Source organism: Oenanthe melanoleuca, chromosome 20, assembly GCF_029582105.1.
Source record: "Oenanthe melanoleuca isolate GR-GAL-2019-014 chromosome 20, OMel1.0, whole genome shotgun sequence".
Taxonomy (NCBI): Eukaryota; Metazoa; Chordata; class Aves; order Passeriformes; family Muscicapidae; genus Oenanthe; species Oenanthe melanoleuca.
Genome location: NC_079353.1, coordinates 11,270,262 through 11,295,354, shown reverse-complemented (window position 1 = coordinate 11,295,354; position 25,093 = coordinate 11,270,262). Strand labels below are relative to the sequence as shown.

The following is a 25,093-nucleotide window of genomic DNA, read 5'->3' as shown; positions in this document are numbered from 1 at the left end:
GATGCAAAAAAATAAATACATACTACTGATGCCAGACTAAATGTTCAATTTGGAATAGAGGCCAAATTTTCCCATTCCTAGACATTTGTCACTGCAGCAGCTCCATCAGCACCAGTGGAATGAGTTCTGATTTACAGCAGTGACAGGAAGATTAGGATGGAGGCATGTTTGAGCAAGGCAAGAATTCTCCTGAAGCACTGGATTAACAAGGGCACTAAACGTGAGCGTGGGAGTAATTAGGCAGTGAAATGTGTTAGGCATGTGTTGCTGGGGGATTGTAACACATCCTGGGTGTTGCTGCAAGGCACCTGCTCAGAAGCTGAGTCTCTTTAATTACTCGAGAGACACACGGGGCTGTTCCACCGCCTCTCCTTCAGCTGCCTGCCAGGGAGTTTGCTTCTGTGTCTGTCCATTGCCCCTACACCAGGAAAAGGAAAGCAGAGCATTTAAAAGTGGTTTAATCCACAAAAAAGAAATAAAATAGAGTTTTGGTGCTTTCCCAGCTTTCTTCCCTCTTTAGCTGTCCAGATGAGCCCTTTCCAGTGCAGCCTGGAGCTGCTTCCCAGCTCTCCTGTGGTGTCTCTCTTCATGCTTCTCTGTGTGCTGCTCCTGGTTAGGTGAACTTGGTTAGCAAGAAAAACCTCTCAAATCCTTTTGCATTGTGATTTTAAGTGGTGGCATCATCACTGCAGAGCAGCAGGTCCCATCCCAGCACATGCCCTGGGCTCATTTCCATCCATCCAGTGCCAGGTGAGGGCAGGGACTCACCAGCAGCCCTTGCTGCTGACCTGGGTGATCCATCAGAAAGCTCCCTGCCTTCCTCCTCTCTGTGTAGCCATCCCACACTTTGCCAGCATGTCCAACTTTATTAACCTTTTGTATCTACGTGTGTATTGATTTTCAGATTCGTTGCTCTCAGATCTCTCACCATGTCCCTCCTCACATGGGCTACTCTCTTTTTTTTTTTTTTTTTTTTAATTACTGGACTAATGTTATCTTTCACAGCATTAGGCACTGGGATGCATCTCATTAACATAAAACACTCTTTTAAGATGTTTGTAATTAAACCTCAATTTACCAGCTCTCTGCCATACAGTTTTCATTCAGATGTGTTATTTATAGGTTTTGCCATTCGGTTTCCTTGACAGCATTTGTTTTAATGTGTCCCATTCTTTCTGAATTAACTGACTTGCTCTCTCTGTCTTAAAGCAACATATTTATATCGACACTTTATTAGAGAAAATTGCAACCTCTTACCGAGAGAGAGCGATTACCTCTTGTATTCCTAAAGTGCGTTAAATTAATTTCACAGTGTAATTGAAACCAAGGCAGAGGGCTCATTAATGGTTCCTTATCTCCCGATACTCATTTCTTCTTGCCTTAAAATGTGAGTTCTTGCAAATGAAAGAATGGAACTATAATAACCATTATGAGGTACATTTTTATTTTTTTTCCCTTTTATTTTTTTTGTCTTGTGCATGCTGCCTGGGAACCATTTTGCTTGTTCTTAGCAGTGCTAGGTAGACGAGAGGTGACCACGCGAAACCCGCCCAGCCTCTTGAGCACAGGTGATTATCAGCTCAGGAAAAGGAAAACTGGCCAAACCTCAGAGGCCTGAGCAGCTTCTTGACTTCTTGTTTAATACTTGTTTTGCATGAGAAATCACTTTTACAGCTCCAGCTGCAGTGTAAAGGAGGGCAGTGCTTTTGTGGCACTCCTTCAGTGAAGATCTGCCTGTGCTGAGGGTCAGCTGGGGGCTCAACACTGTGAGATGTTCACTGGAGTGTGCTGGGGGAGCCCCATGGATCCCTCTGCACAGGCTGAGGGACCCCTGAGCAGGGCTTGCATTTCCAATTACAGGAGCTGTGCCATTTTCTGGGGCTGATTATTGTGCTTATTCACAGACAGCTGAGTCCTGCTGTGGGAGAAATGGTGGGAGGAGAAGGAAAACTTGATTCTGTAAGCACTCTGTAGGAGAGCAGAGGAATTATAGAAACTGTAGTTTCTATAGAAACTTCTGCTGGAGCCAGAGATGCTGCAGAGTTGAGCCTCAGCAGCACCAAGGCACTCACAGTGGGGAGTAAAGTCACAGTGGGAGGTTCAGAACCTCTCAAGGGTTTTGCAGATTCCATCAGAAGGAACTTGGAGGTCTGTGTGCCATAAAATTGCCCCATCATATTAACATTGGGACCAGGAGAATCATTAACTCCAGAAAATTTAAATATAGAGAGGAGGTCCCATCAGTTTGTGGAAATAGGTTCTTCTGCTTCAGCCTGATGTGACAGAATGAGGGGCTGGGATGTGACAGTGTCACATGAGATTAATGGGAAAGGAGAGTTGCTTTTTCAGTTTTTAGATGGATTACGTTTCTCTAGGAATATTCCTCTCCCAGTGCTGCATGGTTGTTCCTGCCTAGTTGTGACTTCTTCACCCAGCAATTATTTCAACATTATTGCACATCAGCTGTGATGACACAGGGGCAAAAAGGAGTGAACTGGGAAGTTCAAATGCATTGGAAAAGAAGATTTTTGGTAATTCATCAGCAGGGGGAGAAAGAAACTTCCTGGAAGAATTTTGGGATCCCAGTAAAGAACCTGGGTCTCAAATGTGACCAAGGAGATCTTGGGCTGGAGGGGGAGATTGCAAAAAAATCAGTGGAAAAGGAGGAAGGAAAAAGTTCCTGCTGTTCCCACACAATTTTGCTGCACGTGAAAACTGTTGATTTAATAACTCCTGCTCTTTCAAATCCATTGAAGAGGCTTCTTTTGTTTCCTGAAATATATTCTGGTTTTGTAGACAGATAATGTATTTTTTAAACAGATCTAATCCCACTTCAAATCTGTTTGTTGCTGCATTTTGCTTCTAATACACTGGAATATTATTCCTTTGACAGGTTTATTCTGTTTTGCACTATTTATTTCAGAGGAGTTTAAAACACTTCTGAAGTTGAAATGCCTGAAAATGTTTGGTTGGTTTTTTTTCCCCCTGAACAAATTCCTGCCTTCTAAAAGTTATTTTTTAGCACAAGTTTTGTGTATCACAATCCCTTTAGGGGCTCCTTTATCCCAGGGCACAGCTTTGAATTAGTGCAGAATGAGATGAGGTCAGGAGTGAACTGGATTTTGTATGTCCAGCCCAGTGTCCAGGGGTCATCATCTCCTCCAGAGCTCTGCTGCATTGCCAGACCCTAATCTTGGGCTCCCCAATTAAAAAAAGCATCTGGAGCAAAGGGGAGAGGAAGCATAAAAGAAGAAGATAAAATTTGAGATAGTTTAGCAACAGGAGAGTGTGAAAACATCACCTTTGTAAGTCAAAGCATCCTCTACCAGGACACAAGTAGCTTCAGGAAAGAAAAGGCTTTGGAGAAATGAAAATAAAATATATTCTAGCTGTGTGAGCCAAGCCCTCCAGGAGTCAAAGCAGGCAAGGATTTACCTGGAGCAGTGTGGAGGTTCTTGTCCCTTTTCAGGACCCACCTGGTGGGAAAGGATGCTCTTGGCCATGTATTGTGGCTGGCTCTGGGCCAGTGTAGATAATGCAGATAAATTGGTAGTCAGATGAAGGAGTGGAAATTAAAGAAAAAGTCAGTAGCTGGACACAAAAGCCACAAGTGAAGGTCAAATTAAAAATGTTTTGCTTTGGTTCTTTGGTTTTGTTTTACTTAGTTTGAATGCAGGGAGCATTGGACAATTCCTCACATGAAATTTAGGGGCTTGTTTTTCATCTCTTCTGCTGGAAAGTTTGCAGGAAGAGCTCTTTGGATGTCCCTTGGAGCTGTTCTGCACAGGGGCTGAGAGGTGGCACAGAGGAGGGGGCAGCAGCATGGGGGAGGCAGATCTCTCATGTGTTAGAGGACAGTTTTGTGTTCCTGACCTTCACACCCTCACACCAACTCATTTGGGTGATCAGGAGTGTGTCTCCATTTCCTGACACCTGCAGATCCTTTCTAGGGTGGGTCACTGGGCAGGTGCTGCAGATCACTTAAAATGGTTTTCATAAATAGATGATCATTGTTGGTGTCCTTTAACAACACTTCCAAAGGCATGACAGACCCAGGACTGTACAAATGCATGATGCCTGTTTCCTTAAATAGATTTTTTGATAAGCCAATATTCAGAAACAGGTTGATATTAACGAGCCTCTGAACTTCTTCCAGGAGCTGGACATTAAAAACTATTGCATTAGGATATGTGATAAAATTACAAGGTAGGTGTGAGACTGTTTTGTAGTATTGTTGTAGAGGAAAATCTTCATTCCAGTCTTGCCTGGAAGTGCTGCTTCAACTTGGCAGAGCACAGGAAGTGTCCTGGTGTTTATGCAGCACACGAAGAGTGTGAGTACACAGACTCCCAACACTGCCCAGCTGACTTTTTTCCACTGGAAGAGAGATTCCTCCTCCCCATGCTGCTCTCTCAGCTCGGGGTGAAGCTCACAGGGCAGGTTTTTGTAGGGTCACCCTGGTACTTGAGGCATCTTCATCCATTTGGGCTCAAAAAGTGACTTTATTTCAGTGTTGACTTCTGCCCACCCCTGGGATTTGCTCACTGGTTTTGCAGCTCCTGCAGCTGCTGTGGGTGTGGATTTTTTTATGATAATCAAGATGAGAGCAGGGTAATTACTTAGAGGGGGCTGACTGGGGGAAAAGTCAATAATTGGGGTGATTCTGTTGTATATCCTTAACATTGTCAGGCACTGAGAAGTTTTTGCCTGTTACCAGTCAAAAGGTTGATCTCCCTGTGTCTAAGACTTTATAGAAATAAAGTTACATCTGTAAATTTGAACTTGTTATATTGGTGATTGTACTAATTTTCCATTTTTATAATTTTGAGCTAGTTTTTAAGTACAGTTTTGCAGAAGTGAAGAGTTAAACATGCCCTCACCCTCTGAACCATCAGATCACTTGTTGGCATTACAGCAGCTCTCTTTAGGGCAGCTCTTTTTTCAGGGGAATGAATGTTGTAACCTTTCTTATTCTTTGGGACCATATATCTGCTTTTAGCCCAAATTAAGGGCTCCTCTTTTGAAGAGAGAGGAAGAAAAACAGGAGGAAAAAAGAAAAGTCTTTGTGCTGGATTTGCCTGGAATCTCCAGGATCAATTATTCACTTACAGCTATTTTTTAATTCTCATTCAGCTTAGCCATGCTGATCTTGATGCCTCACTGTGTGTTTACCCTCATCCTCCTACAGATTCCACCCATAAGCCTGCAAATCCCTCATACAAATTCTGGTCTGTCTTCTTCTCCAGGACTGCTTTGTTTTGCTGCTCTCTCAGCTCAGAATATGGTTGAAAGCTTTTGGCTCTCATCATTCTCTCTGTTCCTTTTGAGCTTTGTTAAAGGAATGAGTGTGTCTCATTATAGTCTCAAGCCTGTGCTGTTTGCAGCCTTCAGTAACTGGAGGTGGAAAATTGGTGTAGTGACGTTGTGAGTGGTGATCCTCCTTGTGATATTCATTTTTTAATAAATTGCAGCAAAGAAATAGCCAAAGAGGCTTTTAGATGTGATGAGCTGTTCCACTCTGTTGGCTCATGGTTCATGGAGACACCAGCATCATGCACAGATGTTTTTAGTGCTAATACACAGCTGGAAGGTGTGGTCAGCTGCCACCCTGGGCTGGTGCTGGGTATTTCCACACCAGGATGTAAAAAAGGTGCCTTTCCACATTTATCTCAGAGTTATCATTCCTGGAGGCACCTGTCTGCCCTTGTGTTTCCACATCAGACTGTGTTTTACAGATATAGATACCATCAGGAACTGAAAACATGAGGGAAAACATTCCTGCATGCAGAGCTGCTTTAATAATTTGTAGGCCACTCACATAGAAAGCACCATAAAAAAATAAATAAAGGAAATCATGTTTACAAGTGATTTGAGAATAGCTGTCTTTTGAATACAAGCCTCTAGGTCTATTAGGAGATTTTACATTCAGCCCACTGCCTGGCCATTATGTGCTGCAAAGAAATTACTCTGATTGTGCAGATCATTTCAGCACATAATGACTGGGAGCCTAATATTTTTCAATAATTTTTCTGGGTTAAATAATGCTCTGAAGTAATCTTTCTGATTATTTTTTGTTCCAAGAGTGGATTTCTTTCTGAAGAAGCTGTGTTCTTAGGTGTTACAATTTTGAAACCAAACTTCATCATTGCCACACTTGTTCCCTTGCTGGGTCTTTCCTGTCACCTGGAGGTGCCTGAACTTCCATTTCTTGTGTTGCTTCTCTCATTTTTTCCCTCCCTCCTTCACACTTGCATTACCCTTTTCTTGACTCTGAATATGGCGTTCCTTGGAATAATTTTATTTCTTTTCTTCTCCTGTTAAGCTTTGGGATGCTTCTCTCTCCTTCAGTGTCTTGGCTTCTGGTGATTGTGGTGCCACTTCCATTCCAGGATTTCGTGCCTCACCAGCTGGAAATCTCTCATAAATACCTGACTTTTCCTCCTGCTTATGCCTCTCTTGAATTCTTTTTCCTGGCAGTGTAATTTTTTTTTAAATGCAATATTGCAATTGCTGCCTAAAGTAAAGAATGTTTCAAATTGCAGTTTGTGAAATAGGTTTTATGGAAGAAACTTGTATTATCAGCCCTGCTTAGCTACCTGCACTCAGTAATCATTCTTTCCTGGATGTTTTTCACAGTGCCACCTCCACAGAGGAGGTTGCTTTATATTTGGTGGCTTATTTTCAAATAATATACCTGTGCAGAAATTGCTGGGAGAGAGATTGCCATGGTATCTTTCCCTTAGATGCCACTGCTGGTTTGCACATTCCTGAGGCTGCCAGAGCTCCAGGAACATTTGGACAGCACTGCCAGGGATGCTCAGGGTGGAATTTTGGGGTGTCTGCAGGGCCAGGAGCCGAGTTTGAGGATCCTGATGTGTCTCTTCCAGCTGAGCACATTCTGTGGTTCTATGAATCAACATTAGCATGGCCAGATTAGACCTTAATTAAAACCTTAATTAAACCATCAGTGTGTGATGATCCAGAAACCTGACTTCTCATGGCTGGACAGCTCTGGGAAATTGGCCCTTTGCCCCTGCCCTGCTCTCTTTGCATCTCTGCAGCATCACCAGAGCTGGATCTCCCATGAATGTGCTTCCTCTGCTGTCTCACTGCAAGATGCTGGATCTGGGAACTTTGGAAGGGATTGAAGAGAAACAAAATCAATTGGGTTGCTAGGAAAGGACTAAAATGTTGACATAGCTCTGAGTGACCAGTGGAGTGCTGGGTGAATGTCAGAGCCACTGCTCTGGCTCCTGGGATGGTGCATTCTGTACATTCTGTACATTCTGTACACTACATAAATGAGTATCCCTCAGAGCCTGGTGAGTAGATAAGGCACAGATAGGGAGTCAGGGGATCTACAATCTTCACTCCCCTGGCACTGCCTCCTATCATTTGCTTTCCTTATTAAGAGAGCAAGCTTAGGGCAGAAAATTGTCCTGGTTTGTGTTAATGCAGAGTAAGGGGGTCCTGAGCTCTGTGGGGGCTCTGGGTGCCACTGAAATACACACACTAGTAACAGTGGTGACCTGCTCTGTCTCTCACTATTCCAGCATCCAGCTTCTGTTACAAGGAACAATTCATTCCAGGAAATGTGGTGGAAGTAACCAGTAGAAAATACAGTTATAGCTTGTTTTCATTCCTTTTTAATGCCAGCAATATATAAACATGGCTTTTCAGAAAGAAAAGGGTGGCCCCTCAAGTACAGTAGTGCAGAGATTTGCAAGTGTGTTTAAAGATATTTGTATGAAATGGCCATCTGAGCAGTTTTTATGAGCTGCTGTGCTCAGAGGATTTCAGATCCTGCATCTCTATGAAGGAGAAAAGCAAAACTGAATTCTAAAAGAGCTTTTCTGTCAGGAAAGTCATCTCCTGTGAGCAAGAGCTCACAGAGCTCCTCCTGCCAGGGTAGGAGGTGGGAAACCAGAGCAACCAGAGGAGATTCAGACATCTGCATGGAAAATAAGCCAGAACAGCAGGAAAACAATGGATTTCTGCAGCAATGTTTCATTGCAAGGCTTTGAGAATCCCAGAGTCAGGAATTTGCTGACACTATCAGAGTCTCCATTCCTAGGCACTGTTTGCTGACATAACTTAAAAATGGTTGGGGTAGTGGCCTAAAGGAGCTGCTGGCCTCTGCCAGGAGAGAGAGAGCTGCCCAGAAGGTTGGAGTGAATCAGTGGTGTGCAGGTGTCAGGATGGATAGTGAGCCTTCCTTCTCCTCCTGGAACTGCAGGAGCCTGCAGTGGGGTGGGAATACCAGATAAAAACACTCTGACCACACATTGCCTGGAGAAATGAGCAGCAGCCTGGAAAAATCATACCAATCTGGTGGATTGGAAAGTGGAGTTGACATCAGGCTCTTATTCCTTCTAACACAGCTCACACTTCAGAGGGTGTTCAGATGGTACAAAAATGAAGGGAGTCTGGCTGTGCTGTTTATAGTAGAAAACCATTCTCCAGCACCTATTATTTAGGGTCATAGGAGTAACTGCAGCTCAGCTGAAGGATAATTTGGAGTACTTCTGACTTTCACTTCACATGAATAGAGTTTGAGCCATTTTCAGGGAGAAATGGTACCTTTGTTGTGTGACAGTGTGGGGATTGCCTGTCTGATGGTGTGCAGCTCACCTCTTGGACACATTTACTGCAGGATTGTGGGAGAGCTTGTCAAATAAAGATGGAAATATGCAGCTGGTACATTATTTTATTTTCATCTCAGGAGTCCCATTAATGCATTTCAGACATGTGAGCACAGAAGTTATCAGTGAACTCTTAACTGAATGGGCAGATTGGTGAATGCAGCAGAATAGCAGAGTTGTCAGGGGCAAATGCTGAAAATGATACCTGTGATTCCAGGAGCCAGCCCTTTTCGCTTGGTAAATTCTGTGTTTTGCTCTGGCTAAACTAGATTAACAGCTAGGAGAAGTGAAATCATGCTTTTATCACTGCATCATCTCTTAGAGCATATGCAGTCAAACATGTGGCAAAGAGGAAAACAACACCCCAGTGCCAATAACACTGCTGTCTCACCAACACAAGGCTTTGATTGAATATTATCTCCCCAAGCAAGTGACTTCATGAACAGAAGTGATTCAGATTTCCTGAAGATCAGCAGCACAGACCTGTTAAAAGAGCACAACATTATGTTCTTCTGATGTCAGCCCTGTGTGTTCACCTTGGATTCCCTCCCCCTACCATGTTTGAACTGCAGAGGAAGACCTGGCTGACTCCAGAGGTGAAGGTGAAGCCCAGGATAAGAGTGGAGCTCATGAATTCATTTAACTTCATGAACTGCAGGGGTGATATTTTTAGGAGTAGTTAAGAGTAACAGGAATATAATGAAGATAGGCTTATTTAGTCTTTAGAGTAGCCATGACTCAAATCTTGTGGGGCTTTCTAAATGGAGCTCAGTGGCTGAAGCTATATCTGGAAATATTCTGTGCAGCAAGCAGTGAAGTCAGCAGAGCTAAGGGCTGTAATGAGGACTAATGAGGTCTCAACAATAGGGTAGAGGGCAGCTTTCTCCAAGGTGCTCATTTAGAGCAGAAATGCTGTGCAAATAATGTTCCTAAATATGTTTTATTTTCAGGTGTGTAGGTTTCACTTGTTAGAAAAACAAACAAACAATACAAAAGCCCCAAAAATTTCAAATACAAGTTATGCTCTCTTTTTTGGGCTGAAGAAATCGTGCCTGGTGTGTGATGTTAAAGGGTGCTGAGGAACTGGAATTGGTTGTCCAGAGAAGCTGTGGCTGCCCCATCCCTGGAAATGTCCAAGGCCAGGCTGGATGGAGCTCCTGGGTTCAGCCTGGTCCAGTGGAAGGTGTCCTTGCCCATGGCAGGGCTTGGAATGAGATGGGCTTTAAGGTCCCTTCCACCTCAAATCATTCCATGGATGATTCTGGATGTTGGATAATGCTTGTCACATGTCTATCTCTAATGGGATGTTTAAAAAAGCCAGGCCTCCAATACACTGAGAAATACAAATGTGAGCTGATTTTAGAGGGAAGAAAGTTTCTGCCAGAAGTATTATTATTATTATTATTATTATTATTATTACATGTTACTGTGCTCACTGTTTCCATGAGTAAGGACTGCAAGTCCATTTAAACTATTTGAGATTAAAATTAGAGCTGTTGTTCTCCTGTTTCTGGGTGCATGCTGAGTGCTTCAGAAGAGTAAATGCCCCATTACAGTACAACTTAGTAAAATATTAGAGTCATTTGCACTACACTGGGATTGTACACCCTATTACTGCTCTGAATTATCTGTCATTAGCCCTCATTAAAGGCAGATTTGGTTAGATGGACAATTGTCTATTGCAATTTGGTTGCAAATATGTTGTTAGGCTTTCAAATGAATATTTAAAGTGGATCATTGCACAGTTTTCTACAATTTTTTTTTTTATCTTGTCCTTCCTCTCCCTCCATCTTTTAAGGAGCTTCCACCCAGAATTCCAATGCAGTGGAGCCTGAAAAGCAAGTTGACAGCACAGTGAAAATGGCTGGAGTCATAGCTGGTCTCCTGATGTTTGTTATTATCCTCCTGGGAGCAATGCTAACCATCAAAAGAAGGTAAGTTCCTGCTTTGCTTCCATCTTGGACCCCTGGGCTACATTGTTGTATTTTCCAAAAGAAGAACAAATAAAGGTCAAGCATTCTTTATGTGTGACAGAGAGCAGCAGTTCATGCCTGTGTACACACCACTGACACTGAGAAGAAAAACCAGTTCTGGGAGATCCAGCAACAAAAGAGTGGTTGTTACTGCAAAGAGATAATGATAATTATCTCTAATATAATGATATTATATTAATGATAATGAATGTCAAGGGATAAGTCATGAAGTAGCATGGAGAAGTACTAGGGGATAAAAGGAGAAGCTCTCCTAACAGGAAAGGCTGAAAGACTTGGGAATGCTGAGTCTGGGGAAGAGAAGCTTTGGAGTGACCAATTGTGGCCTTCCAGTGCTTGAAGGGAGCCAAGAAAGATGGAGAGGGACAATTTACAAGGCTTGGAGTGACAGGACAGGGACAGGGAGCAGTGGCTTCAGGCTGACAGAGGGCAGGGTTATATCAGACATGGGCAGGAAATTCCTCCCTGTGACAGGGGTGAGGCCCTGACACAGGGTACCCAGAGAAGCTGTGGCTGCTTCATCCCAACCATTTTCCCAACACTTGGTTCCTCTGCTGCTTTGCCTGTCACAACTGCTACAGCACAAGTTATTGCCTCACAGATAACACAGACAAACCCCCAGGCAAAATCACTCATAACACAGAATGAGTCCCAGGGGTTGGGCAGGGAGGATCCATTTGATCCATGTGAACATTCCCAAGCTCCTGCTGAGCTGAGCTGGCCCCTGAGACAGTGCCCAGGACCTTCAGCTGAGCTGGACCTTAGTGTCCAGGACCTTCAGCTGAGCTGGACCTTAGACAGTGCCCAGGACCTTCAGCTGAGCTGAGCTGGACCTTAGACAGTGCCCAGGACCTTCAGCTGAGCTGGACCTTAGACAGTGCCCAGGACCTTCAGCTGAGCTGGTCCTTAGACAGTGCCCAGGACCTTCAGCTGAGCTGGACCTTAGTGCCCAGGACCTTCAGCTGAGCTTGCCTGGACCTGAGACAGTGCCCAGGACCCTCAGCTGAGCTGAGCTGGACCTTAGACAGTGCCCAGGACCTTCAGCTGAGCTGGACCTTAGACAGTGCCCAGGATCTTCAGCTGAGCTTGCCTGGACCTGAGACAGTGCCCAGGACCTTCAGCTGAGCTTGCCTGGTCCCTGGAGCAGCAATGTTTGGTGAATTTTGTAGTAATATCTTATACACAGATCTTTGCCCTATCTGGTTTTGCCACAGGCTCTCTAAACCTGGGCAACTTTCTTCAAAGTTAACATTAGAAAGGAGGTGAGTGGGAGTATTAGAAATGTAAATTCTCCCATTTTTTCCCTAGAGCTGGAAAACCACAGTTTCCCCCGTGCTGTTCCCACAGCAGCCCCTCCCAGGGCAGACAAGCAGAATCCCTGCAGTCTGTGTCTCTGCCTGTTTGCTGCAATTTGCAAGGATACCCAGTGGAAGACACACTGAAATAAGGAGTGAACTGGCTCATTGACTTTAAAATCTTTTCCCATTTAGAAGCTGTGAGTGCAGGAGGAGGTTTGGGAGGCTGTAGCACACCTCCAGCACCTCCAGAGCTGCTGGTCACATCCATTCTGGGCTGCCTTGGATGGGCACCACCAGCCATGTCCAGGGGGGCTCAGAGCTGCACATGGACAAGTGTTCCCTGCAGATGAACTTCAGCCTGCCAGGCTCATTTCATTTGTAAACTAGTGTGGGTTGGGAGCAGCTTTTATAAAAGGAGAAGCTGACTGGGACCACAGATTGATTGGAACTTGTGGAGGAGCAGAGCTGAAAGCTTGAGCTCTTCTAAGAGAACAGTTTAACAACAGAGTTCTCTTTTTATTTTGCAAACAGAAGCATTTGGAGCTTAAGCTCTTGCATTCCATGTTTGCATTAGCCTCAATTTGAAAAGAGTTCCTTTCCCAGTGCACCAAGGCCTCAGTGCAAAAATAATTTAATGAGCTGAACTTGAGATGTTGTCTTCAAATGGAGCTGGAAAATATCCCAGTGACATCTGTCCCTTGTCCAGGGCATCACAGGTCAGTGGGAACAGGCACAGGATTTCCTGGATGAAGCATTTTGTTAATAGTGCAGAGAGCAAAGGGAGGAGAGGGATTAGAAGGGAAAGGAGACCCTGGTTTGAGATAAGCACTGGTATCATCAGGAGCCTCTTTTTGTGCCTCTGAGACTCACCAGATTGGCAGCTGCTTGGAGCCTTTCAGACACAGAGCATGAGCAAGCAGTGCTCAGTTGCTCACAGTTTCAGCAGAACAAATTGCAAAAATTCCAGGAACTCAAAAATTTCTGGGGGCTGATAAAGTTTTAGAGGGTTTAGTCAGATATGTGAAGCTAAATTAAACCAGCCAGTGTATTTATGCAGTGAAAAATTTGGGTTTGACTATATGTTTGTTGTCTGAAAGTTTTAGTTGAAACTTGGGGTTGTCTAAACTCTGCTGAAGATTTCGTATCTGTATATCTATGTCAAAATTGTGTGTACATATAAATTTCTGTTTTAAACATTACTGTCTTACAGTATTTAAAATCAAAACCATTAACAGTTTGTTTTGTTGGGTTTGGGAACCCACTAACCAGGAGTTAAGTCACAGTATCACCATTACATGTATATGACACAAAAATTGCTGCCACATAATGGAGAGAAACTTTATACAAGGACATGTAGTGACAGGACAAGGGGGGATGGCTTCAAACTGAAAGAGATTAAATTTAGATTGGATATCAGGAAGAAATTCTTTACTCTGAATTCTGGACACACAGGGTGCCCAGAGCAGCTGTGGCTGATCCCTGGCAGTGCCCAAGGCCAGGCTGGACAGGGCTGGGAGCACCTGGGACAGTGGGAGGTGTCCCTGCCATGGCAGAGAGTTGGAATAATCTTGAAGGTTCATTCCATCCCAAACCACTCTGTGATTCTGTGATAATTTAGCCTGTTAATTTATCAGTGCCCACATGAGTGTATGTGCCCACAAAAGGCAGAACCACATTCTTTCATTAACATAATTTCCTAAAATATCTCATTTTTATTGCATGAAAATATTTCTAATTCTCTAAGGAGCTTGTTGTTTTTTCCTCAATTGTATGTAAATACCTTTGTGTAACAAATACAGAAAGAATACAGAATCATTTTGTAAAAACAAAAAGAAACAAGAAAAACAATTTTTTTTTTTGGGGGGGGGGGTAGAAAATAACCTTTGACTTTGCCCCTTCCCAAAGGATTTGATTTTGGTCAGTTCTGATTTCATCTGGTCAGTTTTAATTCTGATGTAATTGTGACTTGTATTTCTCTGGAGTGAAGAATGTGACACCTCTCAGGCTGGTGTGTTTGAGCAGACAAAGCCTCCACTGACCCCTTTAATATAAGACTGAATAAATAGGATCAGACAGCCTGTCATGGATGCACTGTAAATAAGTTCTTTAAACTGCTGTTGGTAGCAAAAAAGGAGATTTGGGGCTATGTAAGTTCTAGGATTATTTCCTTCTATGAAAATTCAGCTCCTTATTCTGGATTAGGATTTAGGTTGTTACCTTAAACTAATTAAATAAAACCCCAAAGCCTCTAGGGCAGGACATACCCAAGCTGTAGGACAGAGTTAGGAAAAGGACATTTGCACATCCAGTGACCAGTGTCCCCCTGTGTCCCTGCTCCAGGTGGGAGGCAGCAGGGCTTTGGGTTGTGCTGTACATTCTAGGATCAGGTCATGTTTTTACTGAACCATAACTCTGACCAGTTCTCCCAGTTAAACTTTGAAATATTCTTTAATAAATCCTTACTTCAGGCTGCATATGTTGGAAGAATTTGAGCCCAAATGTCCAATTCTGAAACATAATCCTCCTTTTGTTTGTCTTCCTTTATTTTCTGTCCTTATGGAGCAAACCTTTCTGAGCTTTCCTCTGCAGCCTGGAGGGATGTGCAGATTTTTAATGAGGGCTGAGAGTCTGGTGGGATCCCAGAGTCTGTGGCCCAGACAGGAGAGCAGCAGAAAGAGCAGCAAGATGTTCAAGGGAACAGTTCCAGTCCATAGAGCTGTGTGAGCCCTGGTGCTGGCCTCTCACAGGGCTTGGTTTAATTGAATCATTTTGGGAATTCCAGAGGTTCAGCTATGTGTGCTCTCATTTTCTACATCTTGGTCATGCTTCCCTTTGTTTAGAGGCTCAGTGGAACTCAGATTTTCAGGAAAGCTCAGTGGCAATCCCTGCACCTTCACTGGTGCATTGCCCTGTAGAATTGCTGCTTTCAGGATATAATAGCATTTAGTTAAAATAAATCCAGATGTATCTTGGAATCAGTGCCATGCAAATAACTTGACATACATCAGGAATCTGGCCAAAATGGCAGGTTTATAGCATCATCAGGAAAACCAGGCCACTTCAGTTGAATCCTCATGAACTGCTCTTTGCCCCATGTGTGCACAGCACAGAGGGTGACTGCACAGTGACTGAGCTGAGCCTGGTTTCCACTTGTGCTTGTGGAATTTGTGTCCAGAGCAACCATAAAAGTGAAAAAGCTGCACTTGTATTTCTCAGTGATTCCTAGTCACCCTGCTATCTTCAAGGATGGGATTTTAAAGCTGTGCAATACGTTGAAGTTTGTGTTTTACTGTTTCTCCCTGTCTTGACCACTGCTGCTGCTTCTGTGGCTTCTTGTGGCTGGTGGTAAATCTGCAACACTCTGGGCTAGGTCTGCCATGAACCAGTCTTTTCAGAGAAGGGAAAATATCACCTCTTAGACTACAAGTGACTGCCAAGGCTCAGTTTGTGGTTCTGCTCAAAATGTTGTGAAATGAATTGTTGAGAAACTGTGCTAGAAAATGCTTAATCACAGTGATGCAGAAAGCTAATGCATGCCCCCAGTGCTCAGCTATAAATATGGAGTGATGCTTGAATTGTTAATGAACTATTTGCATCTCAGAGTTTGATGAAGCTTGATTTATCATTAGACAATTTGCTCATTGTCTAAATATTCCAAAATTGTGGCGTGCTTACATTGTCACTTCCCTATTTATTGTTATTTGTATTAATAGCTCTGACATCTTTCTTTCCATTTCAGAAATATCAAAGCACTTGAGAGGCAAAATTAAATCTCATTGCCCATGTTACTGACATGATAAAGTGAGGGAATTAAAGGTGAGGGGATTTATTCATGGTGGCAGAATGGAAACATAACCTGTCTCCAGTTCAATATCTATTTATTCCTCCCCAGTATACAAAACAAGTGTAGGCAAATAGGATCTCAGTAAAAACAGCACAAATATTTTGTATACTGAAAAAGAAGCCTGGAGTTCATCTAAATCTAATTATGTGCTTTTCTTTTTTTCTCCTTTTGGATATTTTGTTCATCTGATTGGCCGTCAATATTTAGAAGAAATGCATATTCCTACTCCTACTACTTGTAAGTACTTGACTGGGGATGAGATTTTTTGAGCATGTTCACTCTGTGGTAATTTTATGCTTTGTTGTATTCTTTTTTTTATTGTTTTTTCTATTTACCACTCCATTTATCCTTGTCCTTCCAGCATCTTGTGTTTTATTTTCCCAGTTGCACGCTGTTATGTTTTCCCCATTTTCCCCCTGTAGCTGTGCCTGCAAACATATGAATGTCCACAGATATGTCAGTTACAGTTTATAGCTCTTCAAATTGGATATTCATCTTTAGATTGGATATCAGGAAAATTTCTTCACCAAAAGGGCTGTCCAGCACCAGAACATGTGGCCCAGGAAAGTGATGGAGTCCCCACTAAGGTGTTTAAAACTTGTGCAGATGTGGCACTTGGGGACAGGGTATGGGGATGGACACAGCAGTGTTGGAGAACAGTTGGACTTGATGATCTTGGAAATCTTTCCCAACATAAATGATTCTGTGATTCTGTAAATGCTAATGGACAGAGTGTCTCAAGTGCACTTTTGTAATTGTCCATTGCTGGTAGCCAGACTTCTGGGAAATTCACACCTGAAAGTTATTGTCAGGAATTTCTTAAGCTTTCTGACAACTGGGAGTTGACATTATCCCAGCAAACATCCCTGTTCCTGGAGCTGCCAGGTTCTGAGTGTTGGTTTAGATCATTGGATGATGAAGTGGTTCAGATATTCAGATCTAAATCACCTGTCCAGTCCTAATGACAATGCTGCATAATTAAGGCAGTTGTTAAAGCACATGAAAATGCTTCACACATCAGTACTTCCAGAGCCATCTGTTGCCTAAAGGCTGAGGGGCTGGGAAGCAATCAGGGCCAAGCTGTTTCTGCCATGATAATGGTTGTCTGAGGATCTGGGGGAGGAGAGAGCTGGATCAATGATGTGAGGAAAAAGTCCTGGAGAAGTGAGTTGAATGTCTCTGCTGCCATCAGAGGGCTGGGAGGGATGGAGGAGGCAGCTGCTGCTGCAGACAGGAGCAGCTCTGCCCTCTCCAGCTCTCAGAAGCAGCAGGAGCCCTGTCATCATCATCATCATCATCACCATCACCATCATCATCACCATCCCTTTCCCCAGACTGGTCAGGGCTCTGAACCCACCGAGGTGTCCAAAGGGCCACACGAGCCCTGACAGCCCCTCCTGCTCTGCAGCTCCAGGAACTGCCTCCTTTGCCCCTTCCTGCAGCTCCTCTTTGTCTCATCTTGTGCTTGTTTTCTGGAAGATGTTCAGCAGAATGAGAGTTAATGTGCTGCTGTTTTCAGGGCAGCTGATTTCCATATGAGCTGCTTTATGTCCAAAGAACAAGGCAGAGGAGGATTCCTGCTCACCACTGCTCGGGGGGGTTTTGTTTCTCCATGACCTGTCAGGAAGCTCTTGACAGAGGAACCTTTCCCACTTTCCAAGCAAGGGGGACCTTAGGGCACCATCATGAGTCTTTACTTGGCCCAGTGATGTAATTGTAAATGCAGAGTAACTCCACTTCCTCTAGAGCTCACACTGGTTCACCAAGGATAAAATTTGACCTCAAGCAGTCAGGTTAAAGAGGAGGTTAACTAAATGTAAAGTAGGGGATGGTTCTAACCCAAAGGTGCTACAAGCTAGTTGAATTTATTGATAGAACCTTTCCTCTTCTGCACATTTCTCATGTTTTACTGTTTGGTTTCCTTACAACCAGTAGCACCACTGCCTGAAAAATTCAGAGGCAAGCTTCCCATTATAATTCTGTCTTTTTCCAGCAGGCAGTATGTGGTCAGCATGTTCCCTGCTTCATTTTATTTTGAGATCTGTGTGTTAAAGAGATGAATCAACTTCTGAGTCCTCTGTGACCCATTTTGCAGCATTGCTTTAAGCAATCAGCTGAGGATTGCTCTGCCAGAGCGAGCACAGAGCTCCTTAAGGGGTCTGTTTGCTGTGGGTCAATTTGCTGGACCCTTCTTCCTCTGGGAGCAGTGCAGTGACTCAGGAAATGTGAAGAGGGTCACCCAAGCCTGGGGTTGCAATGAGCTTCAGCAGAGGAGAAGGAAGGGCTTCAATACAGTTTAATGAGGCAGATGTCCCCCATGCAGCACATCACACCAGGGAAGAGCCAGAGGTGCCATCAGGCAAGCTGAGTGTTCAGAGGAGCCAGTGCAGATTGGAGCTCAGCTTGCAGAAATCACAGAGCTTTTCCTCCCCAGTGCCACACCCACAATTTTCTGCAAACAGCTCCTTCTTAGCTGTCCCAGGGACAGCTCTGCAAGCTGGAGCATCCTGATACTGAAGGCAGCACATCAGCAGCACCTCAGCATAAACATCCCAGCACCAGGATCTGCTGCCAGCTCTTTGGTTCATATTTGCTCTGTTCCCTGTGCTGGGAAAACCAAGCTCTGCTTTGGTTTTTTTTCCCCTTGAACAACAATCAAGGTAAAAGGGATGTTCTTAGTGAGGGAAGAAAGCCCACAGTGAAGTTCTACTGAGTTTCATGTTTCAAGTTTCACATGAAATAGGTGTTTCATTAGAATTGCAGTTGAAGATCTGAAATTGCTAAGGACTGTGCAATTCTGAGCCAAACTTGATTCAAATTGCTCTGGACTCTTACGAGCAAAGAGGTTGGATTTAAGTTTATTTGAAATGCTGTTGAAATAACAGCAGCAGTATTGTTATATACAGATTTTTATTTTTAATAGAATTGGTTTCTATGCTATTGCCTTGCATGAATTATTTAGTCCTGAAGCAAAATTCAGTTGAATGAGGTACCAGTATTGAAAAGCAGGTTCCCAAATAGATCTGCTGGCAGATCTTTAAATGTGACCATATGGACTGTACCACTTCATGTTTGGCTTCAGTTTCTGGACTTCAAACCTGTGTTTCTTAGAGCAATTCTTGTTTGCTTTCAGATAATTCGTCCCAACCCTTTGTCATCTTCTGTACAGGCATTTCTTCTTGTTAGGGACCAAAATCTCCTTTCCTAACTCTTCCAGCCAGTTCTGAATGCTAGTTCTATTAAGGTCACAGAGACATTTTTCAGAGACAGGCCACATTTTGGTAATCTCTAGATTGTAGTCCTGCCCTCAGCCAGTCTTGTTGTAATTCAGGACTGGAAAATCTGATTCTGGGAGATGGTTGAGTACCTGCAGCTCTGACTGGTGAAACCAGCCCAGAATATTCACTTATAAGAGCAGCTATTATGGGCATGCACAGTTATAGGTAAATAGTTATGGGATTCTTCTATAGCAACACTTGATTGAAAACTTCCTACCACATATAGAAAAGGATGATAGAGAAGGCCATAGAGATCTTTAATATGCTTTTAGTGGAAATACAACCCAGGAGGCCTCAATTCCTAACTTGTAACTCATTGTGCAGGTTCAACATCATGTTGTGTACTTCAAAGTACACAAGTAAATTAGCAAAGGCTAATTATGGGTTGAGATCCTGTGAGGAGGAGATGGAATTTGGAGTTCTTGTCCTGGTGCACATCCCTGGGTGATGCCTGAACCTTTTCAGGGGAGTTACTCTGTATTTACACCATCACAAATGGTGTCTGAGGTTGGGGCAGAATTGCTGCTGCCTCTCTGCACCTCAGTTTAATGGGCAGTGTAAGGTACCAACCCAGCCAGGTCTGGAAGATGTTGGTTTTGTTCCCAGCTGAAGCTGTAAAACACAGCCAGCCATCCATCCAGTTTACAGGAGGGTTTGCATTTAGTGACTGACACCTCTTTTGCAGCAGTATTTTCAACTGCAGCAATCCATATCATGATTTTATTATTTGCTCACCAGGAAAATAAATGGAAATGTTTTCTGTGTGTGGGTTGTTTGTTTTGGTTTGTTTCTTTCTCCTGGGGGCTGGGTAATGGCTGCAGAATGAAATTTAATCAAGAGCAATATGAGACCAGGGAAGAATTTCTGGAAATACAGAGATTCATGTATGTGTTACAAGCAGTCAGATTAATGTTATTTATAAGAAAAGGGCACTCAATGGCCAAGATATTTTCCTTTTCCCCTGAAATGGCCAGAGCTCCAGGGACATGATTGCAGTGGAGGAAGCCCCTTCAACTCCCACTGGAATTTCACACCAATTTTAATTGTTGAGTGGTTTCAGCTGGGAGTTTCTTTTCATGGGAGAGATTGCAAATGTTATTAAGCTAACTGTATACTTAGATTTTTTGAAATAACAGAGTTTATGCTGAATTTATTGCCACCATCTGTGGGACATTTGAAAAGAAAAACATCCCTTTATTTTATTTATAAGCATACCTCTGTATTACCACATTCACCCATAAATATCTCCATGTATTTCCATGGATGGTGGGATCTGCCTGCACAGGTCAGCTTGCTAAATCAGGATTTTAAGAAGAAACATTCTCACTAAGTGCTTTTCTCATCAGATGATGGAAAAACAAGATCGTTAATCAGTGGCTATGCCTGTCTAATGAAAGCAAATTTAAAAAAAAATATATAGAAATGCAGAAAGTAGATGAGGTGTTATTTAGAACGTGTCTGTGTGGTGATTGCAAGCCTAAACCTTGCAGAGGGCAGGATTTGTGGCTGGCTGTACCAGCAGAGACTTACACTGGATGGCTCCTGTGTGCACCTAGCTGTAAGTAAAACTAAAAAATAAATAGAAATAGAAATAAATCCTTCACAAGCAGTGATTAATTTGATCAAGTGAAGCTTAGATCATGTGCTGGTATTCACACAGTGCAAAAACACTCAGGGCATCTTTTGACTTGTCTCCACTTCACTTTCTCCTGTCCTGTGAAGTCTGCTCTGTGACATTGGCCTTTGCTCTTCACTACACCTGTACTGCAGCAACCTCCCTCTGCTCCTGCCACAGCCTGGCTCCACCAGAGCAGTGTTAAAAGCACAGCTGAAGCTGTCAGTGCTGGGCTGGGGGCTTGCCCTTGCAGTGGCTCTGACAAAGCTGCCAGTGCTCAGTCCAGCAGGGCAGGTGAGCAGCACATTCCACCTGGAGCACGGAGCAGGAGGCTGCCCTGCTCTGAGCTCCCTTTCCTCTGTTCACACCCTCTAGGGACCCTGACAGCTCTGTCAGCCCCTGCCTGCCCCACTGGCTTGGGAGGCTGGCAGCTCCTCCTGCTCAGAGCTCTCCCCAGGTTAAAATGAGCAGCCTTCCCCAGAGCTCCCATTCCCCAGCCCCTGCAGGCAGCAACAACAGCTCCCCTCTGGTGTCTTTTCATGTCTGAAGACCTGTCAGCCCTATTTGATTTCCTTTTCTCTAGATCAAAGGTTCACATTTCCTTTGGCCTTTGCTTGTAGATCATGTTTCCCGTGTCGTGTCCTCCTTTGTGTGTGCCCCTGTAGCACAGGCTGATGTGAAGAGCAGTGCTGCAGCAGAGCCCTCTCCAATCCTCAGTCAGGGCAACAGCACACCCAGATTGTACTGCCATGCCCTTAAACCAGCATGATCCATTCTTCCCAAATGGATTTGTCATCTACTACAGGTTTAGGGCATGAGATCCTTTCCAATAAATCTGCTGTTTGACCAGTGCTCCCTGGCATTTTCATGGCTCATCACAGCCTGCCTTAAATTGGAGCATACTCCATCACAAATAACATGTGTACTCCTAGGTATTTGCTATGCACAATTCTCTAAAAGGAATTTTTTTAATTTTTTTTTTTTTGGCTTTCTCAAATTGCTTATTGAAAATGAGGGTAATACGCAATTTGTGTCTGTAGGACACAACTTACATGATCTATACCTAATGTCTAAGTTACCTGTGCATGCAAATCTGCACCACAGTGTGCATAATCCATCCTGGAGAAACATCTGAAATTAAACCTGTCAATGTACATGCACGAGAGTTCTCCAGGAGTGGCAGTTTTACAGATTTAATAGTCATGTATGTAGAATTGATAGAAAAAGTTAGAGAAGAGTTTGAAGCTGTTGTTAAAAAATAATCTCTGACAGTCATCCAACTCTCCACAAAACAGGGATCTGATGCTGCAGGTACTTCTAACAGAAAATATTGCTGGAGTTTCCTGATTAATGCCTGTGGCAGCAAATGGTTTGTGCTTGATACCAAGTTTGCATTCCTTGACTGTTTAAGTGGAAATCCCACAATTTTAATATAGTGCTTCAGATTTTATGTCTAGTATCTGATACGAGTAGAAGTTTCAAAAAATAACTGAATCAAATCTCCATCATTTTTTCCCCCCAAATCCACACTGAGTTGTGTTCACTGCCAATGGCTTTTCTCCTTGCTTTAGTGGGGTCAACTGCCTGATTATACAGCTGCTTTCATTTTTTCACTCAACTTTGAGCATCTTTCTGTCTCATCCCTCCTCTGTGTGTGTGGTGCTTGCAAACATCCCTTCATTTCCAAACTGAGAAGAGCAACCCAGTACACTCCATCCATGGACTGCTGCTTTCTTCTTGCCACATTTCCCTTACCCTCGAATGCAAACCAGCATTAAGATCATTTTATTCACATCCTGGCATCCTGTGTTGATTGCATCAGACTCTTCTTCCCAGTACCTGCCTGGTCCTTTATTTCTCCCCTTCCTGCATTCTGCATGAGTGGGAAGTGTCGGCTCCGTGCGGGGTTCAGCCGTGCTGGGCTGGCAGGGCACGCAGCCAGCCCGTGACTGACACTGCTGCTCCCACTGCAGCTTTGCTGGGGGGTTGCAGTGGCTCTGTGCAGGGCAGTGGGGACGCTGGGAGCTGTGTCAGTGATTCACAGAGATCTCTTGGAGCGCCCTGTTTTTGGGAACGGCATTTCTAGAGAAACGCTTTTCCGATTTCTAAAGGCGTTTTGACGTGCTGGGGAATAAACCTCTACCTAGCTGTGGGTTTTAAGTCACATCCCTAGCATTCTGGAAAGTGCTAGTCATTTGATTTTATAATCTTTTCTATGAATTATAATGATGGTAAGGACCAAATAGGCTTAGTCCTGTGCTGCCACTCTCTCCAGACACGGAACGGCAGCAAAAGGCACGTTTAGAAACCGAGAGCCCCTTGATGTGTCTGGCAAGCTTAGCTCTGAAATCCTCAAAAGAGATCTGTCTTCCTTTTCCCTCTAAATTTAGATGCAGAATTTTTACATTCTTGGAACAGAGAGGGAGGAAGGTGGAAACTGATAAGACGCTGTTGAATAAAATTGTGGCGTTTTCAGACGCAGACCTGGGTTGTGTGTGCGAGGTAGATTGAGAACTTTAAACTCATGTCACCTTTTCTTTTTAGGCATTCAAGCCAATGTTTTAGGGGCCTCTCTGTCTTCTACAGGACCAGGTAGAACTCCTTTGCATAGGGCTTTGTAAGCAGGCCTTTGGGGACTAAGGGGCTTGGGTTTGGGGTTATTTTTTTCCTGCCTAGGACATGCAGAAATGTTGGTGCTCATTCACACGAAGACAAAACGTTTGCTAATTCCAGCTCTTTGTAGCCTGTTGGTATTTCTGAAAAGATACCAGGCAATGGGGACTTACAGATAATTATTGCCACAAATAATTTAACTTCCACTGAATGAGGAAGTCGCCCCTTTTGACTCAGCATTTCCAACCATCAGGAGTGGTTGTCTGTAGGGGCTCACCCCAGCAGTCCAGAGTGCTTGTTTTGAAGGACTTCTGCATTTTGGATTAGTGTTTCCCACTGAGTGATTCTAATTCATGTTGCCAAAGAATTCCCACAGGCACATTTGATTAGGATTAAAAGAACCACACAGCAGGGTCAACACTCTTCAAGACTATTGCAGTTACCTCAGGAACCACAGCACAAAAAAATAGGGGCTCCCATGTGTGCAGCTCACAGCTCCTAAATCTGGCTGTGCCAACACTGCTGAACACTGGAAGCAAAGCTTTTAGCATCACTAAACATCAGCTTTTTGCTTCATCTCTCAAGGACTGCTCTCCTCTTTGCATCTTCATCTGCACAAGTGGATACACCCTGGAGGTTTTGGGAGGTCTGAAAAAGTCCCCTGGGGTGATGGACCCAATTTGAACAGCTCTGGGCTTGGATTGGAACCACTAATTGAAAATGGCTGAACCCCAACTGGCTGAGCAGATGAGACAGATGTGTTTGTTCAAAAGTTTGCAGCAAACATCTGAGTTTTCTCCATAAATCTGTGCTCTCCTGATCTGGATTATCTTTCTTTAAAACAGGCTTTCCCCCACAGACATAGGCAAAGGATTTAGCTCTCTTTGACCCTTCTTTGCAAACAAGTGGAACTGGCCAAGCTGCCCATGTCTTGAAGGCTGGGGCTCAGCTGTGTGCTTGAATTTGCCTGTAAATGCCACTCTGACATGTTCTGTGCATAAATAGAGCCTGTTAGACTATGTTGGAAGGAGTACCTTTTTTTTTTTTTAAGAATCTAATTAAGTTTAAAAGATGGGTAGTACTTACCATAAGCATGTTGTTTTAGAGAAGAAAAACCTCTTTGCAAAATGATTCAGTTGTTGGGATTTTTTTTTTTTTCTTCTTTGATTTGGAGAAAAGAAAGAAAACTAAAACTCCTTCTTACAGTAATCTGTTTTTCTCCCTTTTATTTTGTTTTATTTTCTTATCTAGAGAAGTCGTGTAAGCAAAGTCCTTTGCTGGTGCTGATTTGTGTGATATTTTTTCAAGGTGTGGATTGTAGAATGTCACACATTCATTTTTAAAGGGTTTTGCTCTCTGATACAAATGAAGCACAGGGCAGTCAAATGTCAGTGGAAGCTTAGCAGCTCACTTTTCCTGCTTCTCTCCATTTTATTATTCTCTGTGTTTGCAAAAGAGGAGCCTCTTACGTTCTCAGCTTTGTTAGTGTTTTCAGAGCAGGCAGCCTTGCTGCTTTTGTCCAAGTTTTTGCTGTCTCCTCAAAACAAGAAAAGACCTTTTTGTTTTGTTTTTTTTTCCAGAGCAGGGTCATATTTGGACATTGCCAAAACAACTTCAAGGTGCCCCAGCCTTCCCTGGCTGGGGATCCCAGAGCAGCTGGGGTGTGTGTGTATCAGCATTCAGGAGGCTGCTGCCCCCACTGCCCTGCTTGGGGACAGGACAGAGCTCTGCTCCAGCTCTCAGGTGGCACAGAGCCAGGTCTCACTCTCCCTCAAAGAGCATCCCACGGGATGGATGCAGATGTGCTGGTCC

The 25,093-nt window shown here is 43.7% G+C and overlaps 1 protein-coding gene across 3 annotated transcripts in view; it reads left to right on the top strand.

The window, feature by feature from the left end:
* The window catches only part of PTPRT (protein tyrosine phosphatase receptor type T), a 439,066-nt gene that overhangs the window by 351,516 nt on the left and 62,457 nt on the right, over positions 1–25,093 (top strand). Inside the window, exons 14-17 of one of the 3 annotated variants that reach the window (XM_056507593.1) lie at positions 1,512–1,568; positions 10,441–10,576; positions 15,983–16,012; positions 23,213–23,260. In XM_056507593.1, coding sequence (XP_056363568.1) covers positions 1,512–1,568; positions 10,441–10,576; positions 15,983–16,012; positions 23,213–23,260 — 271 coding nt within the window. The remainder of the gene's footprint in view (positions 1–1,511; positions 1,569–10,440; positions 10,577–15,982; positions 16,013–23,212; positions 23,261–25,093) is intronic. The other 2 variants (XM_056507591.1, XM_056507592.1) reach the window with 2 other exon arrangements.